The sequence below is a fragment of the Cebus imitator genome, unplaced genomic scaffold, assembly GCF_001604975.1.
Source record: "Cebus imitator isolate Cc_AM_T3 unplaced genomic scaffold, Cebus_imitator-1.0 Scaffold668, whole genome shotgun sequence".
Lineage (NCBI taxonomy): Eukaryota > Metazoa > Chordata > Mammalia > Primates > Cebidae > Cebus > Cebus imitator.
The window spans coordinates 517,313-536,342 of record NW_016107983.1 but is presented as its reverse complement, the minus strand read 5'-3'; the positions used below and the strand labels follow the sequence as shown (position 1 = coordinate 536,342).

The following is a 19,030-nucleotide window of genomic DNA, read 5'->3' as shown; positions in this document are numbered from 1 at the left end:
CCTGCCTCATTGCATCTGGGTGTAGACACCTCAGGGCAGGGGCCAGGGGCAGATGAGTGGAGCATGTGAGCCTGGAACTGCCCCTCTGGGCGTGCTCATGGGGCCAGCTTTGTGCTTACATCTTAGAGGCTAGTGGTGGGACTCCCCCACCCCCACAAACTCATCCAGCAACCAAATCCCTCCACTCAACCAATTACATAACGTCCAGGATGAGACACACACTATGGGCCCAGTGAGAAAGACTTGCCCTTGAATATAGCAAGTGACCCTATGAATATGCTCACATCTGTATAGGATATCACACACACACACACACACACACACACACACACTCTGTCGTCTCTCTCTCTCTCTCTTTCACTTCCGTAATACCTATGGTGGCAGTGATGCTCTTAGCCTCTGCTGCTTTCCACTATGTGCCAAGCACTGCACTGAGTGTTCTCCATACACAGGGTTACTCAGCCCTGCCTGAGAGTGGGCAACTTGCCCGGGGCCTGAGGGCAGACCAGGGTTTGTACACAGGCAGCCTGGTGTGAGAATCCACGATTTTTGCCTCTCTCGCACATGCTCTTTCTCTAACTCTGTGCACACATGCATGCGTGCTTGCGTATACACTCACACACACACACACCCCAATACCAGGCACTGGCATCACCAAGGAAATGAAAGGCCCAGAGACCTTCTCTCCATCGATTCCTGGGGCACCGGGCAATCCAAGCTCACCCTGGAAGGGAACAGATGGCAAGAGGGGTTATGGCTTCCTTCCCTAGAGACGTGTCAGCAGCCAGAGGGCCAGGACACACTGTACACCCAGCCCAGGGTAGGTCTTTGCAGTTGGACCTCCCGGAAGGCACCCAGGGGGTCTGAGCACTGTGGTAGTACCCACCGCCTCCTCTCTGTTTCCTTGGCCCATCATGGGCAGATGTAACCCATGGCTGTCACCTATAAGTTGGTATGTCATAGATTCAGGAGCCAAGGCTCGAAGGGTAACTGACTTGCTTCAGGCCACAGAGCCCAGGAACAAGGATGCCAGGACCAGATCTGCCTGACTTCAAAGCTGTTGGCTCTTTTGAGACAAATGGGCAGGATGCAAACGAATGGGTACAGGCCACAGGGTGTGCATAGCGGTCCGTCTACCAGACTGGTGTGCTGTCACAAGGGCTGGGTTTTGTGTTCTTTACTTTTAGCTAGTGGATTTTTAGAAAACCCTACACCCAATAGCAGCTAAATATACATTGAATTTGTGTGCATATGAAACATTCAACAAGACAAAACACTTGTAGTTTGACTCTAAAACATGTTTTAATACAGTAAAAAGATCAATGTTGTATTAAAAAGAATAGGTTCTGGCCGGGCATGGTGGCTCACACCTGTGATCCCAGCACTTTGGGAAGCCGAGGCAGGTGATCATTTGAGACCAGCCTGGCCAACATGGTGAAACCCCCTCTCTACTAAAAATACAAAAATTAGCTGGGCATGGTGGCACAGGCCTGTAATCCCAGATACTTGGGAGGCTGAGGCAGAAGAATTGTTTAAACCCGGGAGATGGAGGTTGCAGTGAGCTGAGAAGGCACAACTGCACTCCAGCCTGGGCAAAAGAGCAAAACTCCATCTCAAAAACAAACAAAAAAAAGGTCTCTAACCACAAGACAATTAAATAAGAAATTAATAAGATATCTAGTCAGTTGGATACTTTAAATATGAAAAAAGCTAAAAACAAAAAAGCAAGATATCTGGAAAAATTCCCAAGTATTGTAAAGTTAAACACCATATTTCTAAACAATCCATGAATAAATCAAAAGAGAGATTAGGAATTATGTTGAGCTGAATAAAAATAAAATCCAACATATCAAAGTTTGTAGGAGGCAGCTAAAGCAGTGCTTATAGAAAAATTTATAGCTTTTAAAAAAGTTTTAGAATCGGGGGGTACAAAGGCAGTGCTGTCACATGGGTATAGTACATGATGCTGAGGTTTTCGCTTCTAATGATCCTGTCACCCAAGTGGTGAACACAGCACCTGTTAGGTAGTTTTTCAACCCTTGCCTTCCGCCATCTGCCCTTTTGGAATCCCCAGTGTTTATTATTCCCATTTTTGTGTCCGTGTGTACCCAATGTTTAGCTTCCATTTTTAAGTGAGAAAATGCAGTATTTTTCTTTTCTTTTTTCTTTTTTTTTTGAGATGGATTTTCACTTTTGTTGCCCAGGCTGGAATGCATTGGCAGAATCTTGGCTTATTGCAACCTCCACCTCCCAGGTTCAAGCAATTCTCTTGCCTCAGCCTCCTGAATAGCTAGGATTACAGGTGCCCACTGCCATGCCCGGCTAATTTTTTGTATTTTTAGTAGCGATGGAGTTTCACCGTGTTGGTCAGGTTGGTCTCAAACTCCTGACCTCAGGTGATCCACCCCCTTGACCTCCCAGAGTGCTGGGATTACAGGCGTGAGCCACTGTATCCAGCCGGTTTTATTTTCTATATTAATTCACTTAGGATAATGGCCTCCAGCTGCATCCATGTGCTGTAAAGGACATGCTTTCATTCCGTTTTACAGCTGCATGATTTTTCAGTTTAAACGTATGAATGAGGCTTCCTAGGGAAATCTCCCAGAGTAGAAAGGGCACAGGAAGAAGGCACCAGCCTGGGAGCCCAGCCCCTTTCTCTGAGCCCTGAGAAGCCAGGACAGGACACCAGGAGGGAAGTGGAAGAGGGTCACAGAGCAGACAGGAGAGGGGAGGTGGGCCCTGGAGACAAATGCTTGGGGGACTGCATAGCTACATCTGCACTGACCTTGGCTCCAGGGATCCCTGGTGGCCCTGGGGGCCCCTGTGGCCCGGGAGGCCCCTGTGTGTGAAAGTGAAGCCAGTCAGTGGTTACGCAGGGCCTCCCCTCACTGCCCGCCCAGCTCCCCACCTGGAACCAAGTCCGTGTCCAGCTGAGCTGAGCAGGGACAGGGTCCTCAGGGGCTGCGTCTTCCCCAGTCAAAGGCCACACTGTGCATTGCTTCATCTGGCCTCTCAATTGTGGGGGAGGCCAGGAGATGGCACCCAGCATTTGACAAGAAACCAGTGTCTGCTGCCATGAAGGGTCCTCTGCCCTCAGAGCCAGTCTCCCCAGTACAGATTTCTTCATGATGTTCCCCTGCTCAAGATCTTACGTTGGCTCCCTATTGCCTCTTGAAGCAAACTTAAATCCCCTGTGAGCATTCAAGCCTGCCAAGAATGACTTCCCCAGTGGTGGCCCCGCACCACCCTCTCTTGACTGTCCTATGAGCTCTCTGATGCTCTGGCCCCACTGCCTGCCATCTGCTGGCCTGGGGAGTTCCTCAGTCTCACAGGTAGGGGTGAGGTCTCCAGGGTTTCAGGTCTGACCCTAATCCCAAACTTCTGTCCCTACCCAGGCTTTCCACAGGCTGCCTGCCACCGGGGCTCAGTTTGCCCCTTGCTCAGCCTCTACACTTTCCTCCCCTCCCTTCCCAAAAACTGCACCCTGCGCAGCCCCTGACTGACAAGTTCTAGGTCTCTCCCCTCCCACCTCCCCATCCTGCCCACTTCTTGTTGGTGTCCCATTGAGATGTTCCTGGCCTCCATCTTATCCACCCTCCTCTAGGCCCAGGCCCAGGACCTCTCTGCCTAGGGGCCCCTTGCTGCCTGCTCCCCCCTAACACATGTCCATACCATTCCTCAGCTAGCCTTCCCCTAATATGTTTTTATTTATTTTTTTAAATTATTTTTTATTTTCTATTATCATTATTTTTTGAGACGGATTCTTGCTCTGTTGCCAGGCTGGAGTGCAGTGGTGTAATCTCGGCTCATTGCAACCTCTGCCTCCTGGATTCAAGTGCCTCTCCTGCCTCAGCCTCTGGAGTAGGTGGGATTACAGGTGCACGCCACCACACCCAGCTAATTTTTGTATATTTAGTAGAGACAGGGTTTCACCATGTTGGCCAGGATGGTCTCGATCTCCTGACCTCGTGATCTGCCCGCCTTGGCCTCCCACAGTGCTGAGATTACAGGAGTAAGCCACCACTCTCGGCCTTATTTTTATTTTTTAACATCATCCCCTGCATGGACTATGGCTGGCTGCTGCCCATCAAATTGAGTCAGCATCTCAGTCTGGTATACAAAGCCCATCTCTGGCTGGGCAAGGTGACTCACACCTGTAATCCCAGCACTTTGGGAGGCCAAGGCGGGTGGATCACTTGAGATCAGGAGTTTGAGACCAGCCTGACCAACATGGTGAAACCTGTCTCTACTAAAAATAAAAAAATTAGCTTGGTGTGGTGGTGCATGCCTGTAGTCGTAGCTACTTGGAGGCTGAGGCAGAATTACTTGAACCCAGGAGGAGTAGGTTGTGGTGAGCCGAGATCATGCCCAGCCTGGGTGGTAAGAGTGAAACTCTGTCTCAAAAACAAAAACCAAACCAAGTCTATCCCCCAACTCCCTGCACTCATAGGGCTTCTCCCATAAGGCTGGGTCAGCCTGGGATACACCATGCATGTGCCTGCCCTTCGGGCCATGCCATGCCACACACCACACCATGCAGGCCTGGGGTGGGTGCCACAGTTACTGTCAACTTGTTCTTCCCCAAGGCCTGTGGGAGATAACTGGGAATGATGCTCAGGTAGGGCCAGGGGCCCCTGCCCAGTCTGGTCTCTGGTGACCACCCCTTCCTCACCCACTTCCCTTCTGGGGTACCCACGAGCAGCTGGCACCTAGTGCCTCTCTCCACTGGTGGTGAGTCCCAAGTTTACCAGCAACTGGGCTCAGAGGTCACACATCTCCCAAGGCTCCAAGGCAGGGCTTGTCACTCTCATCCTCCCCATGACATCATTAGAAGACCTAGCTCTCCAGCCAGTGTCCTCTGGGAAGGTCCCAGGAGACAGTGCTGGGACCAGACCCCAGGAAATGCTCTGCCTCTTGCCCTGAGCGGGGAGCTTCCCTTTTTGACTTGGCCTCTGGGGAGCTTGGGGCTACATGAGCCATATTCACCGTGCCTCTCTGATGCAGTCTCAACACAGCCCTGATTTCAACATTGGGCACCTAATAACTTTGGGGTCTTTGTGCTAAGCTGCCTCTAGTCCCTTGTGTAAAAAAGTGCAGGATTACTCACAAAGGGAGTGATTATTCCCTAAGGAAAAGAACATCTAAGGCACATCCTGGTCCCACCAGGGACACTACCTTGAGGGCATCCAAGATTCTGCCGTCATAGTCGATCACCACTGTGTCTCCCTGCTCTCCCTTGAGGCCTGTGGCGCCCTGAGGCAGGAAGAAGAATAATAATTTCAGGGAAGACCTAAGTTGGGGGGTGAAGTGGCAGCTGTCCCTGCATCATACCCAGAGAGGAAGCAATGGGAGAACCTTGCCACCCAGGCCACACGCATGCCCCTCCCCAGTGTGGATCCCAGCAAGGGAGGGAAGCGGAGGCAGGCCCTGGGGCCAGCTGAGGGACCTGTTTCGGCCTGGTCTGGGGGCGGCTGTAATTGCCTCCATGTGGGCATTCAGGCCTGATCCCTGCATTATTAGGGGAAAATGGAAAGCCTGATTTTGAACATGAGTGATTTTTTTTCTTCGAGACAGAGTCTTGCTCTTTTGCCAGGCACCAGGTTGGAGTGCAGTGGCGCGATCTCGGCTCACTGCAACTTCTGCCTCCTGGCTTCAAGCAATTCTCCTGCCTCAGCCTCCCGAGTAGCTAGGACTACAGGCATGCGCTACCACGCCTGGCTAATTTTTGTATTTTAGTAGAGATGCGGTTTCACTATGTTGGCCAGGATAGTCTCAATCTCTTGACCTTGTGATCCACCCATCTTGGACTCCCAAAGTGCTGGGATTACAGGCGTGAGCCACCGTGCCCACCCGGAAAGTCTGATTTTGATGTAACGTTCTTCAGATTTTTAAATGTTGGCAACAAACAGAAAAACCCCAAAGCCTCCAAAACACAAAGACATAAGCAGGCTGGATCAGGCCCTGGTGCCTCTATTTCCCAGCCTCTGGTAAAGGCTGCACACACCATGCACCCACAGCCTATTCCTGCCTGGTTACAGGCGCATGTAAGCATGCCTGTGCCCATGCTGCATGTTAACACTGCACGCTCACACTGCACGCTCACACTGCACACTCACACTGCATAGACTGCACACTCTCACTGCATGCTCACACTGCATGCTCACACTGCACACACACTGCACGCTCACACTGCACGCTCACACTGTATGCTGTCACTTCACACTGCACACTCACACTGCATGCTTACACTGCACACTCACACTGCACACTCTCACTGCATGCTCACTGCACACACACTGCATGCTCAAACTGCACACTCACACTGCAGGCTTACACTGTACTGCACACTCCCACTGCACGCTCACTGCACACTCACACTACACACACTGCACACTCACTGCGTGCTTGCTGCACACACACTACACACTCATACTGCGGGCTTACACTGTACTGCACACTCCCACTGCATGCTCACTGTACACTCATACTGCACGTTCACACTGCATGCATGGCCGCTGGCCAGCCCTTCCATTGTGAACCTCACTTCCCCACGCAGGCTGCTTTTTGCTGGGAGCACTTTGGTTCAGGCCCAAGCCAACCCATTGTGCAAGGTAGAGACCCTTACCTGGGCCTCATTTGCAGCCCCCTCCTGGTCATAGCCTGCCCAGAACTGCCTGACTCACTGGTGGCCTAATCCAACCACCTCTAGCTCTCCACTGCCTGCGCAGCCAGGCAGGGGCTCAGATCCATTTTTTTGGAGGAAGAAGTCAGCTTCTGGGAGCATGAGGGGACAGAGCTGAGGCCAGGATCCTGGATGTCACCCTAAAGGTAAGGCATGTTGATAGGGGCTGGTTACAAAAGATCTGGGGTGGGCTGGAGTGCTGTGCTCCTGCAGGCAGGGACAAACCTCCCTGTGGGGTGGGGAAAAGGCAAGGCCCCGCTCACCGCGGTAGGATCAGGCGTAGGACAACAGAGGACCTGTGACTGAATATATAAAGAAGGAGTTTAGATGGGCATGTGCTCATGAGGAGACCGAGAGAGATCTGGCTTCATAATAGCAAGTCAAGACTCTTATTTTTATACCTCCTTATTTGAGCGTTTTATTCAAAAAAGCATTTATTATGAATTTCCAAAAATCACTAATAAATTATTTAAAAAAGTAAAATACTCCCAGTTCCTGTAGCTCCAGGGTCCTCTGGGGTCTCTGTGGGGACAGGGACTTCTGAAACTACGGGACCCCTGCACACTCACACTGCATGCTCACACTGCACACTGGATCCTATCCCTGAGGCCTTGCCTGAGAGATGGTGGCTTACCCGGGGCCCTGCAGCTCCGTCCGCACCTCGGTGGCCAGGCTCCCCCTGTGGAGACACGCGGTTGCAGCCAGAGGTGCAGGTGTGAAGCCAAAACATGCCCCCATGACCCTGCCTCCAGTCCCTCATCCCAGGAGGGCCCAGGGCCCAAGTGCTGGAGCCCTAAGAGCAGAATGTATGAGAACAGCACCCCATGAATGGGGCTCCCAGAGGGGCCTCCGAGATCCTCCTCTGACATCGCTTTGTATAGGACCGAGTGTATAGGACACGCTGGTGTCCAGGAGCCTGAGGCTACACGGTGAGTTGGCCACAAAGCTGGGCCCCAGTGGAGGCCTTGCCACTCACCCAGATTCACCACCGCTGCCCCCATACCAGCTTCCGACAATGCTGAAGGAGACCCCAGGTTAGGCCCTCCTGGGACTCCTCACTTAAAATGGGAAATTAGAGAAATGTGAAACCACATCTCCCACTCCTGACTGGGTGACGATCTGAGTGGGGCCTGCAGGGGCCAGAGCAGCAAGCTCTCACGTCACCTTTGGTCCTGGGGCACCGTCCACGCCATTCTCTCCCTGAGGCCCCATGCTCCCTGGCTCACCCTGAAATAGAAACAGTTGCAGTGAGAGCAAGTGTGAGACGGCACGTGGTGGGGGGAACTTGGGGCTGCCTGGAGCCTTGCGATTAGGCCTCCTGGGGAATGTTACTGAGTCCATGGGGGGTTTGGTGATGGACCGAAGGGCTCTCCCCAGCCCAGAGGATTCAGGACCATGGCCACCACCTTCTGGTATGGGTCTTGGCACTTACTTGGGGCAGCTCAGGGGCTCAAGGGACATTTTGGAGATTGGCTGGCCAGGATTTGGTGGCCGTTGCGAGGGGTTGGGGGAGCAAGGTGTGAGGATGATACCCAGTTCCTGGCTTGGAGACAGGGCAGAGTGAGGCCCCCTGAGATGGAAACAAGAGGACTTGAGGTGAGGGAGGCACACGGCCTGGGTGAGACGCCAGGCCTGTTATGGGGTGGGGCTGGGGCCTTCCTCTGCCTCTCTCTGGCCTGTGCCAGGCAGTGGCCCAGGCCCCCATGGTGCCAAAGGTCCAGGGTAGGGGCTTCACCAGGAAGATGGGAACCACGGGAGGTGGGGCAGGGGGCCGCGAGGGGAGGGGCAGATATTCACCTTGGGCCCTGGTGGTCCAGGGAGCCCTCGTGGTCCAGGCTGGCTTGGTGTCCCGTCATCACCCTGAGGAGAGGACAGCTGGGGCTTGCCGGTCAGACCCTCAGGTGGCCAGTGGGCCCCTCCATCCTCTGCACTTCCCAACACACCAGTCTGCTCCTGGCACCTGCACTAACACACTGTACCAGGCAGCTCCTCCCTACCCTCCTTGCCCCTCCAGAGCAGGGGTGGGGTAGGGACCCATCTGTGTGTGTCCCCTGTCCCCACCAGCCCAGGGCCGGTCCAGGGCAAGCCTCAACAGGCATTTGCAGAAAGAACGGATGGACAGTGAATGAGGGACATTCATCCATTCATTCTCCTTGTGGGCCTGGCAGCTGAGGTCCCTGCTCAGGTGGAGTCAGAGGAGGCTGAGGGAAAAGAAATCTTCAAATAAATACAAAGTTGCCTGGCACAGTGGCCCATGCCTTACTCCCAGCACTCTGGTAGGCCAAGGTGGGAAGACTGCTTGAGCCTAGGAGTTTGAGGCTGTAGTGCACCATGATAGCACCTGTGAATAGCCACCACGCTCCAGTCTGGGCAACAGAACAAGACTCCATCTGTACAAAAACCGGAAAATAAAAAAACTAGCTGGGCATGGTAGCATATGCCTGTAGTCCCAGCTATTTGAGAGGCTGAGGTGGGAGAACCGCCTGAGGCTGCAGGGAGCTGTGATTGTGCCACTGCATCCATCACAGCTTGAGTGAGATCCTGTCCTAAAAAGCATATATACATGCAAATAAGAGAAGAGGATGGCATGGCGGAGAGGGGCTACAGGGAGGGCTTGTTTCAGCAGGTGGCCGGGGAAAGTCTCCTGGAAGATGGGAGAGGTTTTTTTGTTTTTTGAGACAGGGTCTCGCTCTGTTATCCAGGCTGGAGTGCAGTGGCACAATCATAGTTTACTGCAGCCTTGACTTCTGGGATCAATCGATCCTCCCACCTCAGCCTTCCAAGTAGCTGGGACTACAGATGCATGCCACTGCATCTGGCTAATTTTTTTGATTTTTAGTAGAGATGAGGTCTTGCTGTATTGTCCAGGCTGGTCTTCTTTTTTTTGGAGATGAGTCTCACCCTGTCACCCAGCAGGATGGAGTGCAGTGGCCCGATCTTGGCTCACTGCAACCTCCACCTCCCGGGTTCAAGTGATTCTCCTGCTTCAGCCTCCAGGGTAGCTGGGCTTACAGGTGCTTACCACCACACCTGGCTTATTTGTTTCCTTATTTTTTGTAGAGACGAGGTTTCGCCATGTTGACCAGGCTGGTCTTGAACTCCTGATCTCAAGTGATCCTTCCGCCTTGGCCTCCCAAAGTGCTGGGATTGCAGGGGTGAGCCAGTGCACCTGCTGGCCTTGGGTGAGGGTTTTACTGAGACCTGAATGAGGTGAATGAGGAGGCTGGCCCAGGAGAAGAGGCCGGGGAAGATCATGCTCATTCAATGGTTTCAAGCTTGAGCTCACATCAGTGGCACCAGCATCTGGTCAAAAGAACTCCAGCCCCACCCCATAGTCTCTGATTCAGTGGGTCCGGGGTGGGCCCCAGGACCACACTTTGAGAACTAATGCCCCCAGCCCTGAAGTGGGCATGAATTTGATGTGTTTGAGGAGGGGAAATAATGAGTGAATAAATGAATGAATAAAATGAATTCTGGCCTCACGGAGAGCAAGGACAGGGCAGCCACCCACAGTGAGGGCCCAGGTCTGGTGAAGAAAAGGCCACCTTCCCTGTGGGTTGGCTCCCATTCGTATCCCAAACCCGCTCTCAGCCCCTGCCCTTCTCTCCAGCCACTGCCCAACACTGCCCCGGAAGCTCCTCCATCGGTCCCTCTCACCTTCTTTCCAGGTGCTCCAGGCTCACCCTGGGGGAGGCAATGGGGGTTCAAGAGCAAGGTCAGAGCCATAGGAGCATGGCCCGGACCCCAGGTCTCTTGTTCCTCTGATAGAAGTGGCACTGATGACCCATGCCTAGGGCCAGCCCAGAGATGCCTGAATGCTTCAGAAAGGTGGGGATGACAGTCTTGAATTCCACTTCTGAGCCACTCACTCCCAAGCTCAACAACCCTGGGCAAGGCACTCTTCTTCAAAGTGGGGTGGTGACTCCTGCAGTCCCAGAGGGTTTTGGTGGATGAGGCACTGGGTAAGCAAGCTCTTTCCCATCCTGCCTCCTCAGGCCAGGGGCTCCATCTCTGGCAGGGAGGACCACAGTCTGCCTCCCCACCCAGGCCCTGCCCAAGGAGGGCAGAAAAGAAAGAGCTGACATCTGCAGAGGGCTGGACAAGCTAACATGGTGGAAAACTACATCCACATGAAAACCTGCACATGGATGTTGACAGCAGCTTTACCCAAAACTGCCAAAACCTGGAAGCAGTGAACCTGTCCTTCAGTAGGTGAGTGGGTAAATAAACTGTGGCTGATCATTAAATAAATAATAAATCCAGACACCGACAATTGAGACGAAGTCTTGCTCTGTCACCCAGGCTGGAGTGCAGCGGCACGATCTTGGCTCACTGCAACCTCACGAGCAACCTCCACCTCCCCGGTTCAGGTGATTCTCCTGCCTCAGTCTCCCAAGTAGCTGGGACTACAGGCGTGTGCCACCACACCCGGCTAATTATTGCATTTTTAATAGAGACCAGGTTTTGCCATATTGGCCAGGCTGGTCTCCAACTCCTGACCTCGTGATCTGCCTGCCTCAGCCTCCCAAAGTGCTGGGATTATAGGCATGAGCCACCGTGCCTGGCCAGACATGGACTATTATTCAGTGCTAAAAAGGAATGAGCTGTCAAGTCATGAAAAGACATGGAGGAAATGTCAATGTGTATTACTCAGTGAAAGAAGCTGATCTGAAAAGGCCACTCACTGTGTGATTCTGACTAGATGACACTCTGGGAAAGGCAAAACTATGGAGACAGTGAAAAAAAATCAGTGGTGGCCGGGCGTGGCGGCTCATGCCTCTAATCCCAGCACTTTGGAAGGCTGAAGCGAATGGATAACCTGAGGTCAGGAGTTCGAGACCAGCCATGACCAACATGGTGAAACCCTCTCTCTACTAAAAATACAAAATTAGCTGGGTGTGGTGGTGGGCACCTGTACTCCCAGCTGCTTGGGAGGCTGAGGCAGGAGAATTGCTTGAACCTGGGAGGTGGAGGTTGCAGTGAGCTGAGATCGTACCATTGCAATCCAGCCTGGGCAACAAATGCCAAGACTCCATCTCAAAAAAAAAAGAAAAAAGATCAGTGGTGTCAGGGGCTAGGAAGGAGGGTTGTTTACGCAGATAACAATGTTTAGAGCGGGGTAAATACTCCATGACACGACAGTGGTGGATACCACAGCAAGAGTGAATCCTAATGTAAACTACGGCATCTGGTGGTGGCGATCTGCCTGTGCAGGCGCATCAGCTGTAACAAGTTGGGGCTGTTCACAGCAGGGGGGGGGGTGCATGGGCCAGGGTAGGGGAATATGGAAACTCTGTACTTTCTGTTCAGTTTTGTTGTGAAACAAAAATTCTTCTAAAAATAGAATCTGTTTGGGCCAGGTGCGGTGGCTCATACCTGTAATCCCAGAACTTTGGGAGGCTGAGGCAGGCAGATCACCTGAGGTCAGGAGTTCAAGACCAGCCTGGCCAACATGTCAAACCCCATCTCTCCTAAAAATACAAAAAATTACCCGGGTGTGGTGGCGCATGCCTGCAGTCCCAGCTCCTTGGGAGGCTGAGGCAGAATTGCTTGAACTCAGGTGGTGGAGGTTGCAGTGAGCCATGATCGTGCTACTGCATTCCAGCCTGGGCCACAGTGAGACTCTGTCTCGAAAAAATAAAAAATAAAGGAAAATCCATTTGAAACTAAAAACCCTCCTAACATGTTTTATGATTCAACCCTTTCAACTGTGTGAAAAAGACAGATGAGTAAACTGAGGTGCAGAGAGATGCAGTAACTTGCCCAAGGTCTGGGAATTTGGTGTCCTGACCCTGCTGCCTTGGCTTCATTAGGGGTGTGGGGGGCAAGGGAAAGGAAGTGGTCGTGGAGGAATCCATCCCACAAGATCTGGGGAGGGGTATGGGGAATGAGGAACACTCACCTTGGGCCCTGGGGATCCCTTCTGGCCCTGGAACAAAAGAGAAGGTGTTAAATGTCATACTGGAGGCTGTTCCTGGGCCTGTCCTTCTTAGCATCCTGGCTTTGTAAAAGGGGACAGCAATCCTGGAGAGCAGGAGGCAGGGTCGCTTTCAGAAGCAGGCTGGAGCTGCCACCCTGGGCCTGACTCCTCAAGCCTGGGACAGCTTCTGCGTTAGGGCTCAGGCGGTGGCAAGTGGACTGTGGTCTCGGCACAGGAATGTGGAGATACAGGAATTCCGCCTGGGCTGGTGCCTTGCCTGGTGGGGGGAGGGGCAGGTGCACAGGGGTGCACACACATGCAGACATGTGCACACAGAGGTTCGTGCATGCATACACACACACACACACACACACACACACACACACACACACACACGACCCTGCTGTCAGCGTGTGTGGGAGGGGGGCTACCGGGTCTGGGAACCACAGTCCTACCAGCCCAGGCCTCTGGAATGCCCTGAATACTGACCATCTCGCCATCTTGTCCCGGCTCTCCTTTGGGGCCCTGAGGAAGTAGAAGGGGACAGTAGTGAGGGATGCAGGTTGTCACCCTGAACTGAGCCCAAATCTCAGGCCAGACCCCGGGCTGGGGCTCTAAGTACCTTATTTCATTTTTTTTTTTTTTAAAAAAAGAAAGAATTAAAAAAAATATGAAGGAAAGGAAGAAAGAGAAAGAGGAAGAGGAAGAGGGAGAAAGAACGGGGGTGTTGCTTTATTGCCCGGGCTAGAATGCAGTCTAAAAATGGGTATGCCTATAATTGTGCTTAGTAATAGAGACATGAAAAAAAAATGAGGGAAGAAAATAACAAACAAGCAGCCAACCAATATTTCATTGAAACCTGTAGACAGATGTGATGTGGTACTGATAAGAGTGTATATTTTGTGTATTTAAAGTGGAGAGTTCTATAAATGTTAATTAAGTTTACTTGTTCCGGATCTGAGTTCAAATCCTGGATATTGTTGTTAATTTTCTCATTGATCTGTCTAATATTGATGTTGAAGTCTCCCACTATTATTGTGTGGGAGTCTAAGTCTCTTTATAAGTCTTGTATATCTGGGTATTCCTGTATTGGGTGCGTATATGTTTAGGATCTTTAGCTCTTCTTGTTGCATTGATCCTTTTATCATTATGTAATATCCTTCTTTGCTTCTTTTGATCTTTGTTGCTTTAAAGCAACATCTTTTTATTTATTTATTTATTTTTTCTCTCCATTTGGTTGGTAAATCTTTCTCTATCCCTTTGTTTTGAGTCTTTGTGTATCCTTGCATGTGAGATGGGTGTGGATGCAGCATACCGATGGGTCTTGGCTTTTTTTTTGCCTGTCTGTGTCTTTGGATTGGGGGATTTAGTCGATTTAAACTTAGAATTAATAATAATATATGTGAGTTTAATACTGCCATTTAATGTTAGCTGGCTGTTTTGCCTATTAGTTGATGTAAATTCTTGATTATATTGATGCTGTTTACTTTTTGGTATTTTTTAGAAAGGCTGATACTGGTTGTTCCTTTCTATGTGTAGTGGTTCTTTCAGAAGCTCTTGTAAAGCAGGCCTGGTGGTGATGAAATCTCTGAGTGCTTGCTTGTTCACAAAAGATTTTATTTTTCCTTCGCTTATGAAGCTTAGTTTGGCTGGATGTAAAATTCTGGGTTGAAAGTTCTTTTCTTTAAGGATGTTGAATATTGGCCCGCACTCTCTTCTAGCTTGTAGGGTTTCTGCTGAGAGATCTGCTGTGAGTCTGATAGGTTTCCCTTTATGGGTAACCAGACCTTTCTCTCTGGCTGCCCTCAGTATCTTCTCCTTCATTTCAACCCTGGTGAATCTGGCAATTATGTGCCTTGAGGTTGGTCTTCTTGAGGAATATCTTTGTGGTGTTCTCTGTACTACCTGGAGTTGAATATTGTTCTGCCTTCCTAGGTTGGGAAAGTTTTCCTGAATAACATTCTGAAGCCTATTTTCCAGCTTGGATTGATTCTCTTTGTCACATTCAGGTACACCTATCAAGCGTAGATTAGGTCTTTTCACATAGTCCCATATTTCTTGAAGACTTTGCTCATTCCTTTTTATCCTTTTTTCTCTAATCTTGTCTTCTCATTCTATTTCGTTAAGTTGGTCTTCGACCTCTGATATCTTTTCTTCTGCTTGATCGATTCAGCTGTTAAAACTTGTGCATAGTTCGCAAAGTTCTCGTGTTGTGTTTTTCAGATCCATTAATTCACTTATATTCCTCTCTAAATTGTGTATTCTTGTTAACATTTCGTCAAACTTTTTTTCGAAGTTCTTAGTTTCTTTGCATTGGATTAGAACAAGTTCTTTTAACTCACAGAAGTTTCTTATCATCCACCTTTTGAAGCCTGCTTCTGTTGATGGAACACACTCGTTCTCCATCAGGCCTTGTTCCGTTGCTGATGAGGAACTGTGATCCCCTGTAGAGGGAGAGGCGTTCTGATTTTGGGTATTCTCAGCCTTTTTAGGCTGTTTTCTTCCCTTCGTTATAGATTTATCCATCTGTGGTCTTTATAATTACCATCTTTATAATTGGGTTTCTGAGTGGACGTCCAACTTGTTGATTCCCAGCGCTAAAATCTGAGCAACCCACTGCACCGGCCAAAACAGCGGCGTTATGATTGATAGTGCTTTTCTGACTCTGCACCAAGAACCGCCACACCAAGGCAACGGCAAAACTGCCTCACCGGCCACAAGCGCTGGTGACCCATGGGGCTCCTCCACTGGAAATCTCCTGGTGCGTGAGCAAAAAAAATTCATCTGAAAGTGTGGCGTCCTCTCGTTCTCTGCACTTTCACTGGGAGCTACAATCCCAAGCTGCTAGTGATCAGCCATCTTTGATCTCTCTCCATTATTTCATTTTATCCTTGCCAAACCAGAAGAGTGGGTATCACTGTCCCTAGTCCTCAGATGAGAATGTTAGGCTCGGGAAGCCACTGGCCTGGCATGACAAGTAATGGATGAGCCAACTGAGCAACTGTCCTGGGGGGACTTGGCAGCAGTGTGGTGGGGGGACCTATCTGACTGGGGGGGGACCCTGGTGGCAGTCTGGTGGTGGTGTGGGCTCCACACTAGAGGGAAGCACAGGCTGGAGTTTCTGGGTTAGGGAAAGGGGTGGCAGGATGGGGCCTGGCCTCCAGGCCCTGGAGACCCTGGGAGGAAAGCTGAGGCTGAGATACTACTGGGGAGAAGGAGTGGGGTGCTGATAAAGGTCTGCAGAGACAGTGCCCGCATAACCATCTCAGGCTCAGGGTCGAGTCAGGATTGGGACTGGGATTGCAACTAAGGTCAGGTTACAGTCTCTGGGTCTATTTGAGGTTAGAGTTGGGCTTGGAGTCAGGGTCAGAGTCCGTAGGGGTCAGACTTAGGGTCTGAATTGGGGGTGTAGATCAGGATTTGGCAATGAGTTTGAAGTCAAGGTCTTGATTGGGGTCAGAGACCCAGTTAGTGTCAGATTTAAGGTTCCATTGGGGTAAGGGTCTGGGTTGAGGTTAGGGTTGGGTTTGGGTCTGGGGTCAGCGGCAGGATCTGAATTGAGGTTGGATCTTGGTTGGAGTTAGGGCCCTGGTTCAGTGTCTGGATTGGGGTTAAGGCTGGCGTGGGGTCTGCACTAGAGATGGGGCTGGGGCTGGGGCTGGGGCTGGAATCAGGGTTTGAGGTTTTGGTCAAGTCCTGGGTGGTCCAACTCCAAGCCCTCTCTTACCGCTGGGCCTTGTGCTCCCCTGGGGCCATCTTTCCCAGTGTCACCAGGAGGGCCCCGGGCCCCAGGAGGTCCAGGGGGCCCTGGGGGCCCAGCAGCTCCATCTTGTCCTTGGTCTCCCTGGAAGAAATGGGGCTTGGCATGACTCTGAGTGGGAGGGGGTCCACCCTCCAGATAGAAGCTCCCTCAGACAGGCAGCCCCACACCATCCCCTTCCCCAGCCCTTGGGGCAGGCTCAAAGGGGAAGGCATTGTTATTGGGCCTCTTGCCACTTCTTGGGGACCACATGAAGGAACAGGTCCCCTTACCTTGGTGTAAGAGGCCCTACAGGATTTTTTACATGCCGTGTGCCAGCTCTCTGGCACCTGAAAGCCCAGATATGGTGTTTAGGCAAGAGATGGCACATGCTAGATGTGGGAGAAAGCACGTGTGCCCAGCTGCCCCCCTTTGTAGAAGGGGACTGAGTGTCTCCTGAAGGACCTTCCTGGTTGGTCAACTCCCACTTCATTTTAAGTATGGAGGTGCACTCTTGGGCATTTATCCTTGTTCACAGCTGCTTAATTAGTAACAGCTCCAAACTGGAAACCAATCCAAAAGTCTTTCAGTAGGTGGAAGGTTAAGGAGCTGGGGTACATCCACATCATGGAACACAACTCAGCAATCAACCAAAAGGAACAGGCCATGACACATGCAGCACCTCAGATGCATCTCAGGAGGATTACGCTGAGTGAAAAAAGTCCATCTCAAAAGCTTAATATTGTGTGGTTGCATCTACATAACACTCATGAAATGGCAAAGTTATAGAGATGGAGAACCCACAATGGTTGCCAGGCATTAGGGATGGGGGGATGAAGGTGACTGCAACTACAAAAGAACAGCATGAGGGACCTTTGTGTACTTACACAAATCTATAAGTGTGTTAAAATTGCATAGAACTAAATACACAAACAAGTGTGTGTATAGCTGGAGGCATCTGAATAAGGTTGGTGGATCATGTCAATGTTAATTTCCTATTGTGAGACTGTACTACAGAGATGCAAGATGTTACCATTGGGGGAGACTGGATGAAGGGGACACAGGTGTTATTTACTACAACTACATGTAAATCTACAATTATCTCAAAATAAAAGAAAAAAAAAGGATGATGAAGGGCCACACAGTTTCTCTCATGCAGCACTAAATCCCCACCTTTAGAACCTGATGTTAGTACTGGGTCAGACCTCAGGCAGCCAGAGCCCCACCTCATGGCCCAACCCAAAATGAAGGAAGATCACTGTGACTGCCACCTACCACTGCCCAGCGGGGCCTACCCTGCACTGGCACAGAGCATAGGAGTGAAGAACACCGGGTCATGGTGCCAGTGGATCCCAACCTTCTTATAACAAAGAAAGGAAGACCTAGCACTAAGCTAGCAAGGATATCCTGAAGATAATTAAAAAAAAAATTTTTTTTTTTTTTAAATTGAAGACAGAGTCTCTTGCTCTGTTGCCTGGGCTGGAGTGCAGTGGCACAATCTTGGCTCACTGCAATCTCCACCTCCTGGGTTCAATGGATTCTCCTGCCTCAGCCTCCTGAGTAGGTGGGGTTATTATTATTATTATTTGTATTTTGAGTACAGATGGGGTTTCACCACATTGGCCAGGCTTGTTTCAGACTCCTGACCTCAAGTGAGCCACCTGCCTTGGCCTCCTAAAGTGCTGGGACTACAGGTGTGAGCCACCGCGCCCGGCCGAAGATGATCCTATTCAACCTTTGTGATGAATGGGCCAGGGCACTGTTATTGTCCCATTTTACAGATGGAATGGCTGGGGTTGGGGGGTGATCAGAGGGTCACTTGCCCAGGGTTACAGAGCTAGGGAAGGCAGAGCTTCCTCTCACTGCCAAGGCAAATGGTCCCTTTGAGATACTTCTTTTCATCCTCAGATGTACCCTGATCTGAAATAGCTCACCTCTTTATCAAACTGCATGTAACACAAATTCCCTTGCTTTCCCAGTTAAAAAATCAGCAGAAGGTCTCAACACCCACCACTCAGGTCTTCCCGTGGGTCTGGAATGGGCAGGGTCCTGATCAAAATGTTATAGCTCCATTCAAAAGGCAAGAAAACTGACAGTCTGGTTAGGTCACCAGGCATGGGTGGTGATGGTGGTGGGTAATTCCTGTTTTACTTTGCACTGAATCATGTAGAATTTGAAGATACCCCCTTAGCTCCCCACTGCTCCTTTTATAATGGGCCTTGGGCTGGGAACTACTGGCCTGGACTCTACTTATTAAAGCAGTAAATGGGCCCGACACTGGAGCAGGTCCTGGCAGAGGCTCTTGGGCTCTTTCTTGCCCAGCCTGCCTGGTCCTCCCTCAGGGATTGGATAGCTGAGGTCTAACCCTGCAAATGTGGGGTGAGTTGGGGGCAACACAGCAAGCCATCAGGCCCAGACCCCCACTTAGACAGTCTACCTTGAGGATCCGGCGATTGTACAGGTGATGGTCTCTACTTATAAAACCCGGATTGAGCCGTGGGAAAACCATCTAGTCAGCAGATACATTGTGTGGTCAGAAAGGCAGGAAGGAGATTTCAAAAACCAAAAGGCTTTTGACACCTGGTGGCAAAGCCAGTTAACCAAGCCCAGAGAAAGGCAGTTAGGTCATCAGGTGTGTAGACTCCTTCTTCAAGGATGGCTGCTTACCAGCTGGGCACCCGCCAGCATC

At 50.9% G+C, this 19,030-nt stretch overlaps 1 protein-coding gene across 5 annotated transcripts in view; it reads right to left on the bottom strand.

Moving 5' to 3' along the window:
• COL23A1 (collagen type XXIII alpha 1 chain) overlaps nucleotides 1-19,030 on the bottom strand; it is a 356,236-nt gene that overhangs the window by 10,253 nt on the left and 326,953 nt on the right. For 2 of the 5 annotated variants that reach the window (XM_017518269.2, XM_017518273.2), the window contains exons 9-18: nucleotides 16,330-16,446; nucleotides 13,092-13,127; nucleotides 12,585-12,611; nucleotides 10,340-10,366; nucleotides 8,480-8,542; nucleotides 7,847-7,909; nucleotides 7,317-7,361; nucleotides 5,176-5,253; nucleotides 2,786-2,839; nucleotides 680-724 (exon numbers count right to left, since the gene is read on the bottom strand). In XM_017518269.2, coding sequence (XP_017373758.1) covers nucleotides 680-724; nucleotides 2,786-2,839; nucleotides 5,176-5,253; nucleotides 7,317-7,361; nucleotides 7,847-7,909; nucleotides 8,480-8,542; nucleotides 10,340-10,366; nucleotides 12,585-12,611; nucleotides 13,092-13,127; nucleotides 16,330-16,446 — 555 coding nt within the window. The remainder of the gene's footprint in view (nucleotides 1-679; nucleotides 725-2,785; nucleotides 2,840-5,175; nucleotides 5,254-7,316; nucleotides 7,362-7,846; nucleotides 7,910-8,479; nucleotides 8,543-10,339; nucleotides 10,367-12,584; nucleotides 12,612-13,091; nucleotides 13,128-16,329; nucleotides 16,447-19,030) is intronic. The other 3 variants (XM_037734819.1, XM_017518274.2, XM_037734820.1) reach the window with 3 other exon arrangements.